General features: G+C 46.0%; 1 protein-coding gene across 2 annotated transcripts; it reads right to left on the bottom strand.

Annotated features, from left to right (window-relative positions):
• Positions 1-8,925: 8,925 nt before the first annotated feature.
• LOC8027405 lies at positions 8,926-14,459 on the bottom strand. 2 transcript variants are annotated; one of them, XM_029982516.4, is made up of 2 exons: positions 13,838-14,459; positions 8,926-11,122 (listed from the first exon to the last, which is right to left on the bottom strand). In XM_029982516.4, the coding sequence occupies exon 2, from the start codon at positions 11,110-11,112 to the stop codon at positions 10,312-10,314; it is 801 nt and encodes a 266-aa protein (XP_029838376.3). In that variant the 5' UTR covers positions 11,113-11,122; positions 13,838-14,459; the 3' UTR covers positions 8,926-10,311. The 2 variants fall into 2 exon arrangements, with proteins under 2 accessions (XP_029838376.3, XP_029838374.3); XM_029982514.4 differs by having other exon boundaries at positions 14,216-14,459.
• Between the last annotated feature and the right edge of the window lie 2,543 nt (positions 14,460-17,002).

Genomic DNA, 17,002 nt, shown 5'->3' with positions numbered 1-17,002 from the left:
TAAATAGTCTAAGCTTAATTGGTAAAACAAAATGGCTAGGTGGCGCAAGCTACCGCCCGATCCAAAGGGCTCAGCCGTATTCATCCATCCATCCATCCAATCGCTGCGCTCACCTGCCTCACCTGGCGGGCATCACGGCCCACGGCTCTGAGTTGCGGGCATGGCTACAGGCGCTACATGTGCGAGTTCACTCAAAGCGGTTCACGTATCCACCGCAATGCACTGAAAGGCTGCAATGGGTTGCATGTGACGCTGTAGTCCTGTAGTCGCGGCTGCGGCTGCCTGTCCTGCTCGTACATGCGCTTACGATCTTCGCGCGGCGCCCGCGTTGTTTCGGCAATCCCATAGAGTTATTATAATGTACGTAGTACATTATAATAACTCTATGGGCAATCCTACTTAAACGTCTACCTTTTTTTTGCGGTTTCCACGTCTCCTGTGGTTCGGGCAATCCAGCGGGCACGAAGAGAGTCCTAAATATCAGTGCGTCACATTTTAGCCGGACGACGCGGAAACCTCCTCTTCTTACGGGGGCGCCCCGTGGTGTCGAACGCGTGCGGCATGTGACGAAATCGTGACGTTGTTGGTCCTTGTCAGCCGAGAGAGAGCTGCCCCGTTCACGGGCAGCTCTCTCCTCGGCCTCACTTCCTTTCCCCGTCTTCCCCTCCCTCCCCACATTCCTCAGTCATCGCGGCAAGGGGAATCCTCCGGCGCGGGAAGAGGGGGGACAGAGGACCAATTAAGGACGACATGAAGGAGGTCATTTTTTTGCTTGTTTTTGTTATTTTAACACACCTATAACTTTGAAAATAAAGCGAATATCGAGAAGCAAAAAATTTACTAGGTTGAGTGCACTCAGGTTCGGTGCAAATTAAAAAAACGGTAAGAAAATTGTTGCAGGCCCTTTTAAAGGGAAGATGGGGCACTTCTACATTTGAGAAAAAACGCTTGAATTGCGTTCATTTGGCCTCTAAAATAACAGATATCACAATTATATTTCAATGCGATGCGCCGGAGAGCCATACAAACTATTTCAAAATAGGGCTGAAGCCCCGCCTCCCTAGCCTAGGGCAGCCAAAAGATTCGCCGATGACGTCACGTACAGCGAATGTCTTTCGCGTTTTTCTCGCGTTTAACAATACTTGCGCAGCAAATGGTTTGGGTATTTGGGTTCACGGGGTAAAAATTTACACTAGAATTCACATTCTAACTCATTTTTTTCAAGAAGCTCCGTAGCTTCCCTTTAAAGGGATACCACAACGAAATTTCGGCGCTCATTTTTTGGTCTATATGTGTTCAAAAGAGCAGTATCACATCAAACGTACCAATATCTTGTTAAAAAAGTCTCGAAAAGGAATTTTAAAACGATTAGCAAAGAGCACCTGGTGGATGTCGCTAACGCCTCGTTTGTAATGCTCGTCTAGGAACCTTGACAGCTAGTGGCGGATGTTGTCTCGTCTCCGGCCACGACGAGAGAAGGGGGGAAGGAGGAACTCCCTTCTTCCCGAGAATCCCTTTTGTGTGTCGCAGAAGTCGCTATTGTCCCCCTAGAAGATTATAGGAGATTAACCCGTCACCCAAAATTCGTACAAAAGCAGCCGCTTCGGTGGCTGGAACGACTAGGCCATCCTCTCGACGTCAGCCTCGCCGTAGCTTTGTTCGTCTTGAGACGACCTACGTCACGATTGCGTTGGATGTCACGTGCTCTAAGCTGGGCCTTCTCTGAGCGCTTGCCAGAGTGGGCCGTTTATAACGAAAAATACAGCCACCAGGGTCAAAATACAAACGTGCGATTGTCATTTACGGATATTGTGGATCATATTCAATCTATTTTTGAACACGACGGGAATATTTCAAATTTCGTTGAAGTATTCCTTTAAGGGATACTTCAACGGAATTCGAAATATACCCATCGTGTTCACAAATAGGCTGAATATGATCCAGAATATCCGTAAATGACAATCACACATTTGTATTTTGAGCCTGATGGCTGTATTTTTCGTTACGAACGGCCCACTCTAGCAAACGCTCGGACAGCAGCCAGCGAAGAGCGCGTCACATCCGCCGCAATCGTGACGTAGTTTGTCTCGGGGCCTTACGTCCGGACGCAGTGAGCTGTCCCAGCCAATCCTGCTCTGTGGACGCAGCCCTTGATATGCTTTCCGCGTGTCGCGGTGCCCCCTCTCCGAGGTCACGTGACATTCACACGGCCTCCGATTGGCTCCGATGGCTCGTAGTATCCGCTGAAAGCAGCCGAAGCACACCAGCGATCGGGCCACCGCTAGTAACCCCAAAGCCGTCTTTGTATGAATTTTGAGTGACGGGTTCATCTTCTATAATCTTGTAGAGGGACAACAGCGACTTCTGGGTCACACACAAGAGTCTCGGGAAAAGGGGATCATTCCTCCTTCAGCTCTTCTTTCGTTGTGGCCGGAGACGAGACAGTTACAGTCACTACCTGTCAAGGTTCCTAGACGGGCATTACAAACGAGGTGTTAGCGACATCCACCAAGTGCTCTTTGCTAATCGTTTTTGTATTAAAATTTCTTTTCGTGTCTTTTTCAACAAGAGATTGGTGTGTCTGATGTGATGATGCTCCATTGAACATGAATAGACAAAGGAATAAGTGTCAAAATTTTCTTGTAGTATCCCTTTAAAAATAGGGTTGAATAATGTTTCCTCAAAGGTAATTCAGCTTTCTAAAGGTTTGTGTAGATACTGCGATGCAAAGTTTAGCGGAAATTCAGATTTAAACTCGAAAGTTTGAAGGATTTCTCGTATTGATATGATCAAATTTATGGGAGTGCCCAGTGGATCGCGAAGCACACCAGAATTCCTTAAACAGTCCGATAAAAGAATGTGCGACAAGAGGATCTGAAGGCTCATTTCGAGCCGGTCATCTTGACGAGCCCGAAGATAAACCATCTCAGGAAGAATGCGCGTTCCTCTGTCACAATTCCTTTAGAGCGCAGCTCTTAGGCACCCATTTCTGGTTTGAGCAGCGTAATCGTTCGGTGCATTGTGAGAAACGTCCCCTGATGCAACGCAAAGGAGATGAGGAGGGAGGACAGGAGGGGGAGGAGGGGAGATGCCAGGTACCCATTGTGCAGGCAAGTGATATCACCATTCATAAATCCCAGAGGCACGTATAAAAACGTGGTGTACTCGTTATTCAAGTGGCCATCTACATGGGTCTGTGCTGTACCCATCGGTCTCTGTGGCACGTCAGACAAAGTTGGTAAATTGTGCCGCCAAGGTCTACAACGGCTTGCTCGTGGTAGCTCTGTATCTCTCGCCTATGGCACTCACCGAATATTTTGTGCAAGACAAAGAAGAACTTCTTACCAGTCACGCAGGAAAACATCCCATTGGCCCCGAGAGACTCGCTATTCTGCTGTGCCATCTCGGGGGAGCACGCTCAAGGACTGATGCTGAGGAAATCAAAAACATTGAGCAGCCTTCGACAGAGCCGACAGCAAGTAGGATGACATCGAGAGTATCACGTGCTTCGTCGAAGTCTTAGCTTTAACGCTGTCTCATTCTCCCGCCTTGATCTTGCTGTCCTGTTTCCTGGCACCAGCAAAACTTGAGACAGAGTGGAGCTTCCAGATGCGAGTACTACATTTCCTTTCTCCGGACAAGCCGTGAGCGAGAATACCAGTATATATCTTTCTCAGATTGTTTAGCACAGTATATCGCAAGATCGAAATACCTCAAGAGAAAAGCAGGAGGAGAGGAGGAGGAGAGGGTACGGATGAGGAGGGGCATACCCTCCCCTCCTCCTCCTTGTTACCGGAAGTTATAAACGTCTTTCATTTTTTTTCATGCCATGATTGTTTCCCCCGTTTATGCATATCCTGCTACATCATACAATTGTGAATGCAGACAACCGGATCGTTGCACCATCGCATTTTTTAAGATGCATAACTATCAAGATTGTTTATTACCATCGGTTTGCACTTGCCGAGACATCTTTTTGTAAATGTGAAATTTATCTTCAAACCCTTGCATTCATAAACATGTAGTTTGTTAGTTGTTTGTTCCTCCCCTCTTTTCGTTTTAAACTTGTTTGCTGATTCATGTTCAGTAAGCCAGCTTACGCATGTTATCGCCAGCCAAGGGTGGGAGGGCTGCTAGAAGAAGACTTCCTTTTTACTGCGGAAAGAATGGGCTTGTTCTCCTCCCCATGCTAACACAACATGGTGGCAGCAACTGGTTAAGGATGTTTGCTCCGAGAGGACTTCAGTAAAAAGTGTACCAGGACGACGACTACGAACTGATGGCAACAGAAGGCGGCAGTTTTGAAGAACCAGATGTTTGAATCGCCATGGTGGCTCCATTCTTTGCATGCCATCCACCGGAAGAGATAGACTATTCCAAGTCAGAGGACTGGCCCCAGTGAATTCGGACGTTTGAGCATTTTCGAGTGGTGAACCAAGCAAAAAGCAGTTCCGAACAGGTCAGCGCCTTAGTCTACTGCAAGGGAGACGAGAGCAAAGATATTCTGCTCTCGCCGAAGCCGACAGAGATGCAAATGCAGCAGTAAGACGCAGTACAAAATGCGTTCGAAGGAACATAATTTATGTCAGGGCTTAGTTCTATTTGCGGGTGCAAGAGTCATCGGAGTCAGTAGAAGACTTCATAACATCTCTTCATAGACTGGCCAAGTACTGCCGGTTCGACAACCTACACGACGAAATGATCAGGGACCGCATCGTAGTGGGTGTCTGAGACAGGAAGTTGTCCAAGCAAACGCAGCTCGGCACGAAGCTGACATTAGAAAAAGCAACCGCAATGGCAGGTCAGTCGGAGACTGTGAAGAAGCAGCAAGCTGATCTTCACATAGAAGAGTCCCAATTGAGCGTCCGCGGCGTCACCACTGATGTGCAAGGTGAATGCGAGGAGGCCTTCCAAAGAGGCTACTAAAGAAACGTGTCTGTTGTGCGAGCGAAGTCCTGATTCACGAAATAAATGTCCTGCCAAACAAGCAACCTGCAACAAGCGCAAGAAAATAGAACTCGTGGAAATGGAGCGTGCTGGTTAAGTTACGGTGTTTGTGGAGAATAACATGTCGTGTCGTCCGGTTTTTGTCCTCTATGTTATTCTCCACAAACACAGAAAATAAAACATTTTGCAAAGTTTGCTACAGCTTCATGACGGTTAGAGAAGTCAAAGCCGAAAAGCCCGCCTTTCTTGATGTCATAGAATCAGCCAAAAAAGACGCATGGAGGATTGTACAGGGTGTCACAAAAGAAAATTTACACGGTCTTTTTTACCGCAAAAATAAACGAGGCATCGCCGAACGCCTATTCTCCGCCCAAAGGTAGAGCTAGAGGTCACAACCAGATGCCAAAGTTTCAGCCCGATCCGATAACTTAATCAAAAGTTATAAGTGGTTTACTGAAAATTTCAATGGGAAAATGGCGGCTGACGGAGTTTTCAAACACATGGGGCTCTATGGCACCAGAAACCGAAAACAGGCAAAAATGGGCTCCATTTTCCCATTGAACTTTTCAGAAAATCACACAACTTTTGATTAAGTTATCGAATCGGGCTGAAACTTTGGCATCTGGTTGTGACCTCTAGCTCTACCTTTGGGCGGAGAATGAGCGTTCGGCGATGCATAGTTTATTTTTGCGGTAAAAAAGACCGTGTAAATTTTCTTTTGTGACACCCTGTACTATCAGTCCAGACAGCTCCAGTATCTTTCAAGATAGGCACTGAGACAGACGTCACTGCGATTCCAGAAAGAACCTACAGACAATACCTCAGTGCATTGCCCCTGGTTGAGGCCAAAAGGGCAGTAAAAGGGCCCAGCCGAACAAAGCTGAACGTACTGGGTGTACCGAGGGCAGATATTCGCCATAGAGAAAAGCGCATATCCGCCGATGTCTACGCCCTAAAAGTTCTAGACGAACCACTTTTGTCGAGAGGCCACTCTGTGGAGTTGGGACTTGTACAGAGACTGAGTGCGGTAGTCGACACGAAACCTGGGACAGTCGATCCAAAGGGCGAGTTTCTGGAACTTCAAGGCCTTGGCTGCATGAAACAACCTTACAAGATTAAGCTGCACAAGGATGCAGTTCCCTTGTCCCTGAGCACTCCGAAACAAAATCCCAATTCCCTTAATCAAAAAAGCGCTAAACGGTACGTTCACCCTGGGCGTAATCAAAAGTGTAGGCGAGCCCAGACTGGTGCTGAGCAATGGTAGTCATGACAAAGTCGTACAGAAGCTACAGAACTCGCATTGAGGACGAGAAGGAGGGGGAGGGAGGAGGAGGAGAAGGGAGGAAGAGGTGAAGCTAGGAGGAGGGAGGAGGAGTAGCAGGGAGGATGAGAAGGCAGGGAGGAGGGGTATACCAAATACTTTACTAGGGGGAATACGTTCCACTCCGCTCATTTGCATTAGACAGAACGCCTACAGTGCCGAATCCAGGCCAGACGGAGGAGAGATCCGAGTCAGTCCACGCGCATGTGCACCTAAATGTTTGCGGCGGGCGTGGCGGTGTCATCTCCGATTCCACCTAAACCCCCTTTATGTTTCGAAAGTAGCGCACGGTGCGTCGATGCACGTGGCACGCGCAACCCTTGGGAAGATCATGGCGGCACAGCGCAGCAAAGTATTTGGCGCAGCACTGACCATCAGAATCATTTACCGCCCGATAGCCGAGACCTCCCCGACGATAGATGGTTCTCGTCAAGCCCAGAAAACCTGTCCGCGTTGAGGCTATTGTATTTGAGAGGAGTGGAATGTATTCCCCCTAGTAAAGCATTTGGGTATACCCTCCCCTCAGGCGTTACAGAGTGTTGTAAACGTCTTTAATTTTTTTTTCTTTCAAATTACAATTAGACACGGACCTTACAACCGCTCGATTTACGACTGCCAAAATATGTCCCGCTTAGCGCACGTGCAGGCATAATTTGTTTCACTTACAACTGTTTCGAGAAAGCATTGTACGCAGCCTACCCCAGAGCATGGCCCCACCTAGAGAGAACAGATACGGCAATCATTCTCAAGAGCCACTTGCTGCCTGGAACGTCTATGGTGGTAGGAGCCAAACATAGGGATTTCTGCGCATTGCCTCTCAATTGGTACTGTTGGGATGAAGGCGTGCACATATGCGTGGATAACACAGTGACAAAGCGTGTTTTTTTTTTTTTACAATCCGATTGGACTAGCTCATTTTCAGCCTTAGAGGCATTCACGTGCAAAGGGGAATACATAAGATTGTATTCTGTATGATGCCGATTGCATATGTAGTATAGTTGAACATTTCAATGTAAATATTGTTAATAGATATCGCGCTAACTTAGTACATTTCTAGGCGTCCGGAGCGGGGACATTTTAATAATTTATTTTACCGATTTATCATCATCATTGTTGTCATCATTATCATCATCATGATCTCCGATTTCGGGGGCCCGGCCAGCATTAGCCCAGGGCCCCAAAATCTCTTAATCCGGCCCTAAAATGCAAGGAGTCTGCATGCATGCATGCAATGGATTGTCAACCAAAGAAAATTTGTCTAATAAAAAAAAACAAGACTATAAGCTTAAAAGAAAAAGCGGCTTCCTTCAATATGCCCGTCCTGGGGCCCTAAACTCGTCAAACACAAAGTTGGAGCCAAAAGTTCGCGAAGCGCGCTGATTGGACGTCGGCGAAAAAAGCGCAAAGTCATCGTCGTGGTAGGCCAATCAGTTCGCTCCGTCAAGTGCGGCCCGAACTTTGTCTTTGACGAGTTTAGGGCCCCTGTTGTCAACACCTACTTGATGACTCAGTTACTCAGTATCGGTAATAACTTCAATATGAAAAGGCTGTGTAGAACTTTGCACCCTCAAGTATTACAGCAGAGGCAGAATCCGGTCTATACCATGGTACGGAACTTAACGAGAAATATGTGTCACTTCATTTATTTCGCGTAAGAATGCCTCAGGTGTGTAGACTAAAAATTTCTGAAGATTAAAGTAACTCACATAATTTAAAGCAATTTAACCTAATTGCTTACAATTCAGCAGCTAAATTCTCCCTCAGTTACAATTTTAGTAACTTACCTAGCATTTTACTTAAATTAGGCATTGCCACATCAGGACAGATCGATGGCAGTATTCTGCACTAATAACCACTGGTGTAAAAGTCGTACAATACTTCCAAAGAATTGTCCATAATGATTGCATTCACAGTTTCAAATCGGGTAATCAACCTAATTGCTCGAAGAGTAAGCAATCAGTAGGCTCTACTTCCTTGTCCAGCATACACTATGGAATACAATACTTTCACTATGCTGAAGGGCATACATCACTGTAGATGAGGTGAATGCAAGTCATGGGCAGAGTTAGTCCAGCAGAAGTTAACACATGCTGCTTCTGGCAAGCAAGGGAAATAAAGTCATAGTGCATTATTCCTCTTAAACCCATAACTGTGGCCAGGGGCGGATTTAGAGGGGGGGTCCGGATGTCCTGACCCCCCTCTTGAATTCTGCATGTGTAATATTTAGGGCGTGAAACGAGAGAGAGGGGGAGGGAATTCCTAGACAAATGGTACGCTGACCAACACCTGACCCCCCTCAGGAAATTCCTGCATCTGCCCCTGCCTGTGGTTGCAGAATTCCTTTTCTAAACACTGCAGATTGAAGGCGTTCTCACATGCATCTAGTCCCAAAGAAGACTATTTTGTGCAAAAGCTCGCGCAACTGATGCTCCTAAAGCCCCATGCACTTTGTGCAATTTGTTACAGACCAACTGCGTTCAGAAACGCACGCATATTTCCTGGCACCAAGTGTGGACACTGCACACGTGCAGAAACTTCTAGTGCACGTGTGCAGTGTCGTGGCACACATTGGTGTCTATGGAAAGCTGAACTCGGGTGTTTTAAGCGTATAAATTTTCCATTTCAAAGGACAACATCAACGAGGATGACAAGACAGCATTGCTTTAACAGTGCTTGTTCCAGTAAAGGACACGGTACAAAGTAGAAATTGAAAACATTTTCCATACCAATACAAGGCAATGCTTTCTAAAGAGCATTGCTCCAACCTTTAGATCTTCCCGGAGATTTGGAACTAGAGTGAGAACACTACCTGATCAATTCAAGGGATTACACCGGAAGCAAAAGGTCAACATATTGCTGGCAAAAAAAGAAATCCAATGTCAATGTCTAACATTAAAAAAAAATTATACGGAAATTGAGGGGGTAGCTTGGCTTTGAACCTAGAATAGAGATGCCCACAAATAAAGAGGGGAAAAAACAAACTGACCAGTACTTTCACAGGGTTAATCCTATCTCACCCAATCAGGTACACGGAGGTTTCGGGACTAGCAAACAGCCTTAAGAACCGAGGGTCGACATTGCAAAAAGAAGTTACGGTTGTGCACGTAAATAAATGCTACGTCGCAATTACCAAGCATTGTTACCTCCATGCTTTGTCTCACCCTGCGACGTACTATGCTCAGTTTCATCTTGCGACAGACCGCAGAGGAGGCTACGAGCCATCAAAACCAATCTACTGCCTCGAGAGTGTTACGTGACCTTCGAAAGAGGAGCAGCACCGCATAATCCTGCAATATGTTTACAGCACTGGGTTGACGGGATGGCTCGTAGTGTGCGCTGCAGTCTGTCTCAACCCATCCACGAAACGCAGTTAATAGCCGAAGCTATAGGCAGGCATATCCATTCACGAGTCGGTTAGAAACCATCTGGCACATTGCTCCGACGTGCGTACCAGCATGCTGCTCCGGAACATGCATCGAAGCAATATATCAGCAAGTTTGTAACTGCTCGCGATTGAACCTGGCAGCTTGTGGCAATGGCTGTAGTGCATCGCGGGGCGAGACGGCGTACAAAAGCGAGTATTAAATACTCGTAATGTCCGACACTTTACCTCGCATTGTTGCGCACAAATGCGGGGCAGAAAGAACCCCAGCTTCAATTTCTGTTGGAGACCAGCCTAAATTGGGGCAAAGTGAAAGGGGTAAAATAATAGTAGTTGTGCAGCTCGGGCACAATTTAGTAAAGGAAGTCCAAACAAAACACGGAGGAGATAGACGCTATTTCGGAAGCAACGAAAAAGAAGTCTCCCGAAGGCCTCGGAACAGCGGGCGACGTTTTGCCAAGAAACTCGGCGTCTTTGGGAGACGCTAAATCTCTTAGCTAAATGGTGGGGCTGTCACGAGACTTCTCTTTCGTAAGACAAAGAGGATAAGTAAGCGCTTTAGTTTTTTGCATCAAAAATACTGTTAAAAAAAAAAAAAAAAAAAGGACGCAATTGCACTGGCCACGGCGGCAGAAGAGTGCGACGTTTCCTTCAGCCTGCCTTAGCTGACGTGCAGGTTGCTAATTTTACGCGAGACAGTCTCAATATCCATCCTGGTCCCTGTGGCCTTGGCGCTGCACACCTCCAGGTCGTCCAGAGACTTAGACCTGAAGATCCCGGCACCCCCGGCCCCTCCGGCAACACTTCCGAGAGGTGCAGGGCTGCCCTTGAAAGAGCTGCCCTGCGGCGGCTTGGCTGGACTCCCTGGATTCGACTTGTTCCCATTCTCAAGGGCCGCCTTGGGCTCCTCGAACCTGACGTCGGCGGAGACCACGGGTGGCTCCCCTGCCTTGAGCATCGCTACCAGCTTGGGTCTCCAGGGGTAGTCGTACGGCTGGTAGAGGTAGTGCTTCCGCCGCAATCCGCGGACCCGCGGCCGCTTTAGTGTCAGCAGCGGCACCGTTTCTGACGGGCTAGGCGGACTCTCGGTCGTCGCGGCGGCCGAAAAAGAGAAGTCGGCGATGTAGGCCGAGTTCATGGCGAGCACGCAGAGCCCCGAGTGGTGGTGGCCGAAGTCAGGGCTCCGTTGCTGCACGAAGCGGCCGCCACCGCTTCGGTTGAGTTTTTCGAGGACGTAGTCGTGTCGAGAGTCTGTCACGGCACTTAGCATTCCGAGCTCGCGGAGCGAGGCGTCCAGGTCCGTCGTGTCGGCGGAGGAGGATGGCGGTGACGTGGGGCGGGGCGATAGGCTTGCAACCGTGTGGCAGCAGTAGCAGCCAGACTCGCCAGCCAGTTCTCGCCGAAGGACGCTGGCCATCTCAAACCGGCTTCTGGAGCCCGACGCAGACGGACTGTGGTTCATCTGACGGACTCTACAAAGGGTGGAAAGGTTCCGTGCGTGGGGTTAGACTGGGGCTCGGAAGCTGAAGTCTGACGACGTAAAAATCGTCAGCATTTTTAATGTTTAAAAGTGAGTGATCTATAAAAAAAAATATCATGCATCATCATAAAAAGATACAAGCACTTCCCCCCATTCCTAAGGTAAAATTCATAAGGAAGAGAAGCTAAAAAAAATATCCAAAGACAATATATATATATATTTTTTTGTTAACCGCAGATGGGATTTTTTGGAAAAGGCAAGCTCTTTGCTTTTACCACCTGAAGTGCTCTCAAAGGTAGTCTCATCGACGAGTAATGGAAAACAATGAAGTTCAGTAAATTAGAAATAAAATATTGACTTCGAGGCTCACAATAATTTGACAAAATAGGGAAACTGAGCGGTTTATCAATTCATAATTTACACAAATGATTTTGTGACAACTTCCACGCATTGCAGGAAACTGCTCCGCAAGCTCAATCCCAGAGAGTAGTGTATGGAACCAGGTGTTGTTTCGTGCTTCCCCGAATAAAGTTTCCAAAATAAAAAGCAACTAGCATTAAATGGCTTCACCGAACCAGTAGGTGAAATGAATTCACTTTACTAAAAATTTTAACAAAGTTACTAGCTTATTTTGGTAGCTGAAGCTTGTGCCACCTATTTTTACCTCTACAGAAATGCGATATTTACCTCGGACTAGAAAAAGCTCTCGTACAGAAGCACAAGCACAAAATATAAGCAATACATGCACACTTTATTTTATAAAAAATACCAGAGGAAATGAAGAAGAAAATGCTTGCTCCCCCCCCTGTGAAACAGAAGCTAATAAAAGCAAACATTTGTAAGAAACCTTGACAAGTTCCTTCAGAAAAGATAAAGTACCATCTTCATTCTATAACTTGTATGACATATGATACACCATCAAGAGTCAAAAATGGGACATATATAGTTTGTTACATTTGTTACACTCTGTGCCAAAGTACAAGCCTCGCTTGGGGCATGTTGCCTCGAGCGACGCTTCAACTGCACAGTGCACATGCTCGGCAGATGCCAAAAGGCCAAATCTCGCTCCCGCAGCTCCCAAAAAGTTCACATTTAAAGTGAGATGGAGCTTAGCCAACAGCCGGTCAGACAACCACCCGGCGACCAGTGAGAATTGCCGCTGATATGCTCTCTTTTGCATATCCGACGTCCAGCTATAAAAATGAAGTCTGTGGCAAGGAAGTGCTGAACCCTTCCTGGAGTATGTGCTATATATAGGCCAATCGTGATGCCAACGAGCCTTTTACAGGGTTGCCTAGGCGCATGCGTAGTAGACCTGTCATTTTTGGTGCCACTTATGGGACAGTATCACCAATGGGTGACCACAGGAAGAGTTTTAACCGCAACTCTCCCCAATTTTCGTTTCACCTTCGTTTGCAACAGCTGTAACAGCTGGTCAAAGTTTATTAGAAGGCTATGAAAAGTGCTTCCCGATTTGCGGATTGATTGGTGCCAAACATTTGTGGAAAAGGTATTTTTGATACATGAGCAGGGATCCCAGTGAGCAACAGTAACGAGAGAAGCCCTAGAGAGGTACAAAGAGTTGTTCAGAGGGTTTACTAAAGACGCCAAGTGAGGTATGCTGCTTTCCAACATGGTGCTTCGATGCTTTCAAGAAAAAAATTAATACTGCGTTTTTTGCCCTGAAATTTACAATGTGTCACCAAGAGTCACCTGAACGTAAAGATAGTGGTTGGGATCAGAGGTGAGAAAAGCCACAGCTGTTGCTTCTGCTGCCAGGAACAGTCCCCATCTTTCATTGTAAAGTTTAAAAAAAATCACTTATGACGTTTAAATTGGACAATGCTAAGTCGTGAAACTTTTCCATCTGATTCCAACCACCAGCTAAGTCCTGAAACTTTTCCAACTAATTGCAATCACTAGCTGCACTTGAGCAGATGCCTCACACATTGATTACACGCTTATGAAACAAAGAATATAATCTAAATAAATGTGGGAAACAAGGGTGTTGAAGATGAATAAACATTTAGCCTGATTGTCCTAATGCTGATGGTAGTTCGACATAAGGATCTAACTTTATGAACCCATCATACCAGATGCAAGAAAGAAAACGATCTTTGAAAAACAAAATTGGGAAGTTCCTACGGAAAGCCCAGCCACCCCAAATTATTAGTAAGGCCGCTGGAATAATACTGCGAACTACAAGATAACCACATCAATATTGCGAGGTGAAAAATGAGGCGAATATTCGCATACGATTCGCGCAGAACGCTTGGGAAATGCACTATTGGATGGGTGTGTTAGTCTTCCGGCGTGGTGAAGATTCGTTTAGGAACTTACGCAACAACGATCTGCATGAGTAGTTACCATAATATTTCGGAAAAGCCCACCCAGCTTGCGGTGAGTATTTTGGTACTTGGGGCAGACTGCCCCGAGCAAGAGGATTTGCATGTACGACACAGCTGGCAGTAATATCTACTCAGCAAAAAGAAGGGTGAAAAAATACGCTACGGCGCTCGTTATCAAAATGGTGTGTACGCTACGATACAAAAAGTAATCGAAAAGGTTGAGCTAACGTTAGAGAAGAAAATGTGCCATGCTGATTACGAAAGCGTTAGCACTACAAACGATAACCCGTGGTTCGAGGGAAAGCTCTGCAATCACGGAACTTCTGACGGTTAACAGTATGGATATAAACAATACATGCCTTGCATGCAGAAGAATTGGTGCTCCGATCTGACTAGGAACAAACAAAATTCGCTTAGTGCGGCGTAAAAAAAAAGTAAAAAAAAAAAAAAAAAAAAAAAAGAGAACACATTGAAAACTTATTGCCGGCTCCGAAATGGTACGCACATTGGAATTAATCTCACTTTCAAGCGTTTTGAACGTGCACTAATTTTAAAATTCCTCGGTTAAACCTGGCACCGTGCAAATTCAAGAGGTTAGGAAGTGGTAGCAGATGTAAACTAACGGTCAGGAGGATTTTGCGGCATACACGCCTAACCGAAAACGCACGGTCGAATTCCCAACCGCTGCACGTGAAGCAGTTGAGCCAGAACTATGCGAAGAACGGACGATGGCGTACCCATTTCTTGTTTTCTAGTGCGCAGCTCAGAACATGAACCTGTCAGATGCTAGTTGAAAAGACGGACAAACTTTCGCTACTCCGTCAGAAGAAATGCCGATGGGCAACATCAACATAAACGTCCAATTTAAAAGTACAAATGTGATACAAAGAGGGCGCTCGTTGCGCAAGACCAACGTTGCCAGGAGACTCGCCAGAAAACGAAAATGCCCTCGCGTGTCCTCCAGCACCTCGCGATACTGCGATGAGACAGACCATAAACACAGGGGCGGATTCAGAACTCCGTTTTCAGGGGGGGAGGGGGGGGGGGGGGTGCGCATACTATTTTTCCATTCTTTCTTGTGCGCCGGCGGGTCCACCTGGTATTGGTCCACCCATGTCAAATTGCCCTCCGAGAAGGGGGAGGGGCCGCCTTACCCCCCATTCACACTGGAAGCGGATCCGCGTTCGCGAAGCGGTTGCGAACGCGGTTGTATAAAGATCCAGTACAAATGCACGCGCATTTGATGTCATCAAATGCGCGTGCAATTGTACTGAATCCTTATACAACCGCGTTCGCAACCGCTTTGCAAACGCGGATCCGCTTCCAGTGTGAATGAGAGTGTGTGTGTGTGCAGGGGCGGATTTAGAGGGGGGGTCCGGATGTCCTGACCCCCCTCTTGATTTCTGCATGTGTAAAATTTAGGGCGTAAAACGAAAGAGAGGGGGAGGGGGTTGCTAAACATATCGTACGCTGACCAACACCTGACCCCCCCCCCCCCCCCCCCCCCTCCTCCCTCAGGAAATTCCTGCATCCGTCCCTGTGTGTGTGTGTGTGTGTAAGGGGGGGGGGGGCGGCCGCCACTTTTGTCTTCTCTCCCCCCCCCCCCCCCCCCCCCCCCCCCCCCCTTGGATTCGCTTCTGCATAAACAGTCGTGAAAAAGTAATAAATTTGACTACATCACATCAAACATCATGTACAACACGGGAGTATCAGGTACTACCTGCTTCGGTTGGAAGCACATCAAGAAATTGAGCAACTTGTTCACTTGTTCTCCGGCCAAAATATTTCCATGGGGGAAGATTTGCTGAATATCATATTTATTGTACGGGGGCAGCTTAAAACAACTTATAATTAAAGAAGCCTCGCTGGTAGTGTAGGTCATGGTGAATTGTGCCAGCTAGTGTGCCGAATTTTTTAATTTTTTTTTCATTACGTTTAATTAACAATATTTTTTTTTTGCTTTTTAGATATACGTTTAAAAGGGTCATGAAACAATTTTTTAACTTTTTCAATCTTAGCTTTCCTCAGCTCAAGACTCCTTCCTTGCTCAGACCCTCGTTCGCGTACCTGGACACTGCCATTCCCCTCTACGTTCACCCCGAAGCTGAGAGTGCTGTAAAAGCTACGTGCTCATTGGGCCTGCCACACTTTTGCCACGCGATCACGCTACCTCGCGCATACCCACCAGGAAAAAATGAAGTCAGGTGATAAAAGGGAGGCGACTGATTGGTCCAGCAAGCACATAGCTTCCACTGCACTGTCGTTTTAGGGGTGAAAGAGTAAGTGAAATCCGGTGTCGTGTGACGTGTTTGGGCCTAACGACATGCTTGGGGTACCCCAGATGTACCACAATGAAAAGAGAGAGCTTTCGAAGGGAAGGAAATACAATATATTCCGCTGTTTTTTTTAATTCTCGTACCGAAAAATGAGGCTTGAGGTCAGATTCCCGAAACTTTCTCATGACAAAAAGTTCATAAATTTATCTTCCGACAAAGTTACCTTTTGTTGTAAGAAAGTTTCAGGAACCTAACCTCAGGCTTTTGGCTTTCTACCTTCTTTCTTTCTGGCCACTAAATGATATGCTATTAGTAAAATCCCAATCTAAATTAATTTATCTCAGCCCAGCATTTTTTTCATGGGCCCTTTAACTAACAGAACTTTTTTTTTTTTTTATGGAACAATAACGGTTAATTTCCACAAGATGATTGATTCAACCAAAAATAATCTTGAAGCGAGCATTGTTCTTCCATAAAAAATGACGAAAAACCACGAGATTAATTCTCATTCTTTTTTTTTGTGTCAATTTTAATGGACACACTTTTCTGTAGGTGTCAAAAGAACAGGCATTTGCTGGCTTCAGCCTTTTTCTTTCGAATTTGTGCTTTGTGAATGTGTCGATAAAATCTAGGCTCGAGGCCCTCCAGTCAAGTGTGTGCTCGCAGATTTCTACACAGAAAATCAAAACAATACAATAAAATAATCCTAGGATTCCTTTTAAATTGAGAGTACATTGGCTCGAATATTTAGGCCTGTAACATATTTGGGGCTAAATAAAATCTTCTGGACCTTTAACTGTATTCTACACAAACTAAATTTAAAATATTTTTTTAAAATAAATTGTATAAATTAAATTATGCAAGGTTCATGCACTCATGCAATTTCTAAGGATGAAAATCATCTTACAGTTAAGCATTTTAGTACCTGTGAAAACAAAGCTACAAGTTTCTCAAAATCTGCGCACAATCCTGCACAACCCTCTTTCCTTCCACGGTCGCAGTGTGGAAAAAAATTTCCCACAATGTCGCTTCTCCGCAATGCACCCGTACCTTGGGAGAAGCATTTTGAACGAAAGTAAAATAATCTGCAGCAGATTTTAAAAATATTGAAAAATTTCTTGAAGTTTTGCACTAGTTATTTGATTCAAGGGTTGAATAAGATATACCGATATTCTGAAGTACTAGATATTGAGAAAGATCTAACCAAAAATACTCTTATGTGCGCCTCATTGAAATCAGTCGACCACA

Source organism: Ixodes scapularis, unplaced genomic scaffold (assembly GCF_016920785.2).
Source record: "Ixodes scapularis isolate PalLabHiFi unplaced genomic scaffold, ASM1692078v2 PGA_scaffold2__306_contigs__length_199485367, whole genome shotgun sequence".
NCBI classification, from domain to species: Eukaryota; Metazoa; Arthropoda; class Arachnida; order Ixodida; family Ixodidae; genus Ixodes; species Ixodes scapularis.
Note: the sequence above shows the minus strand (reverse complement) of the source record. Positions and strands in the feature narration are given on the sequence as shown.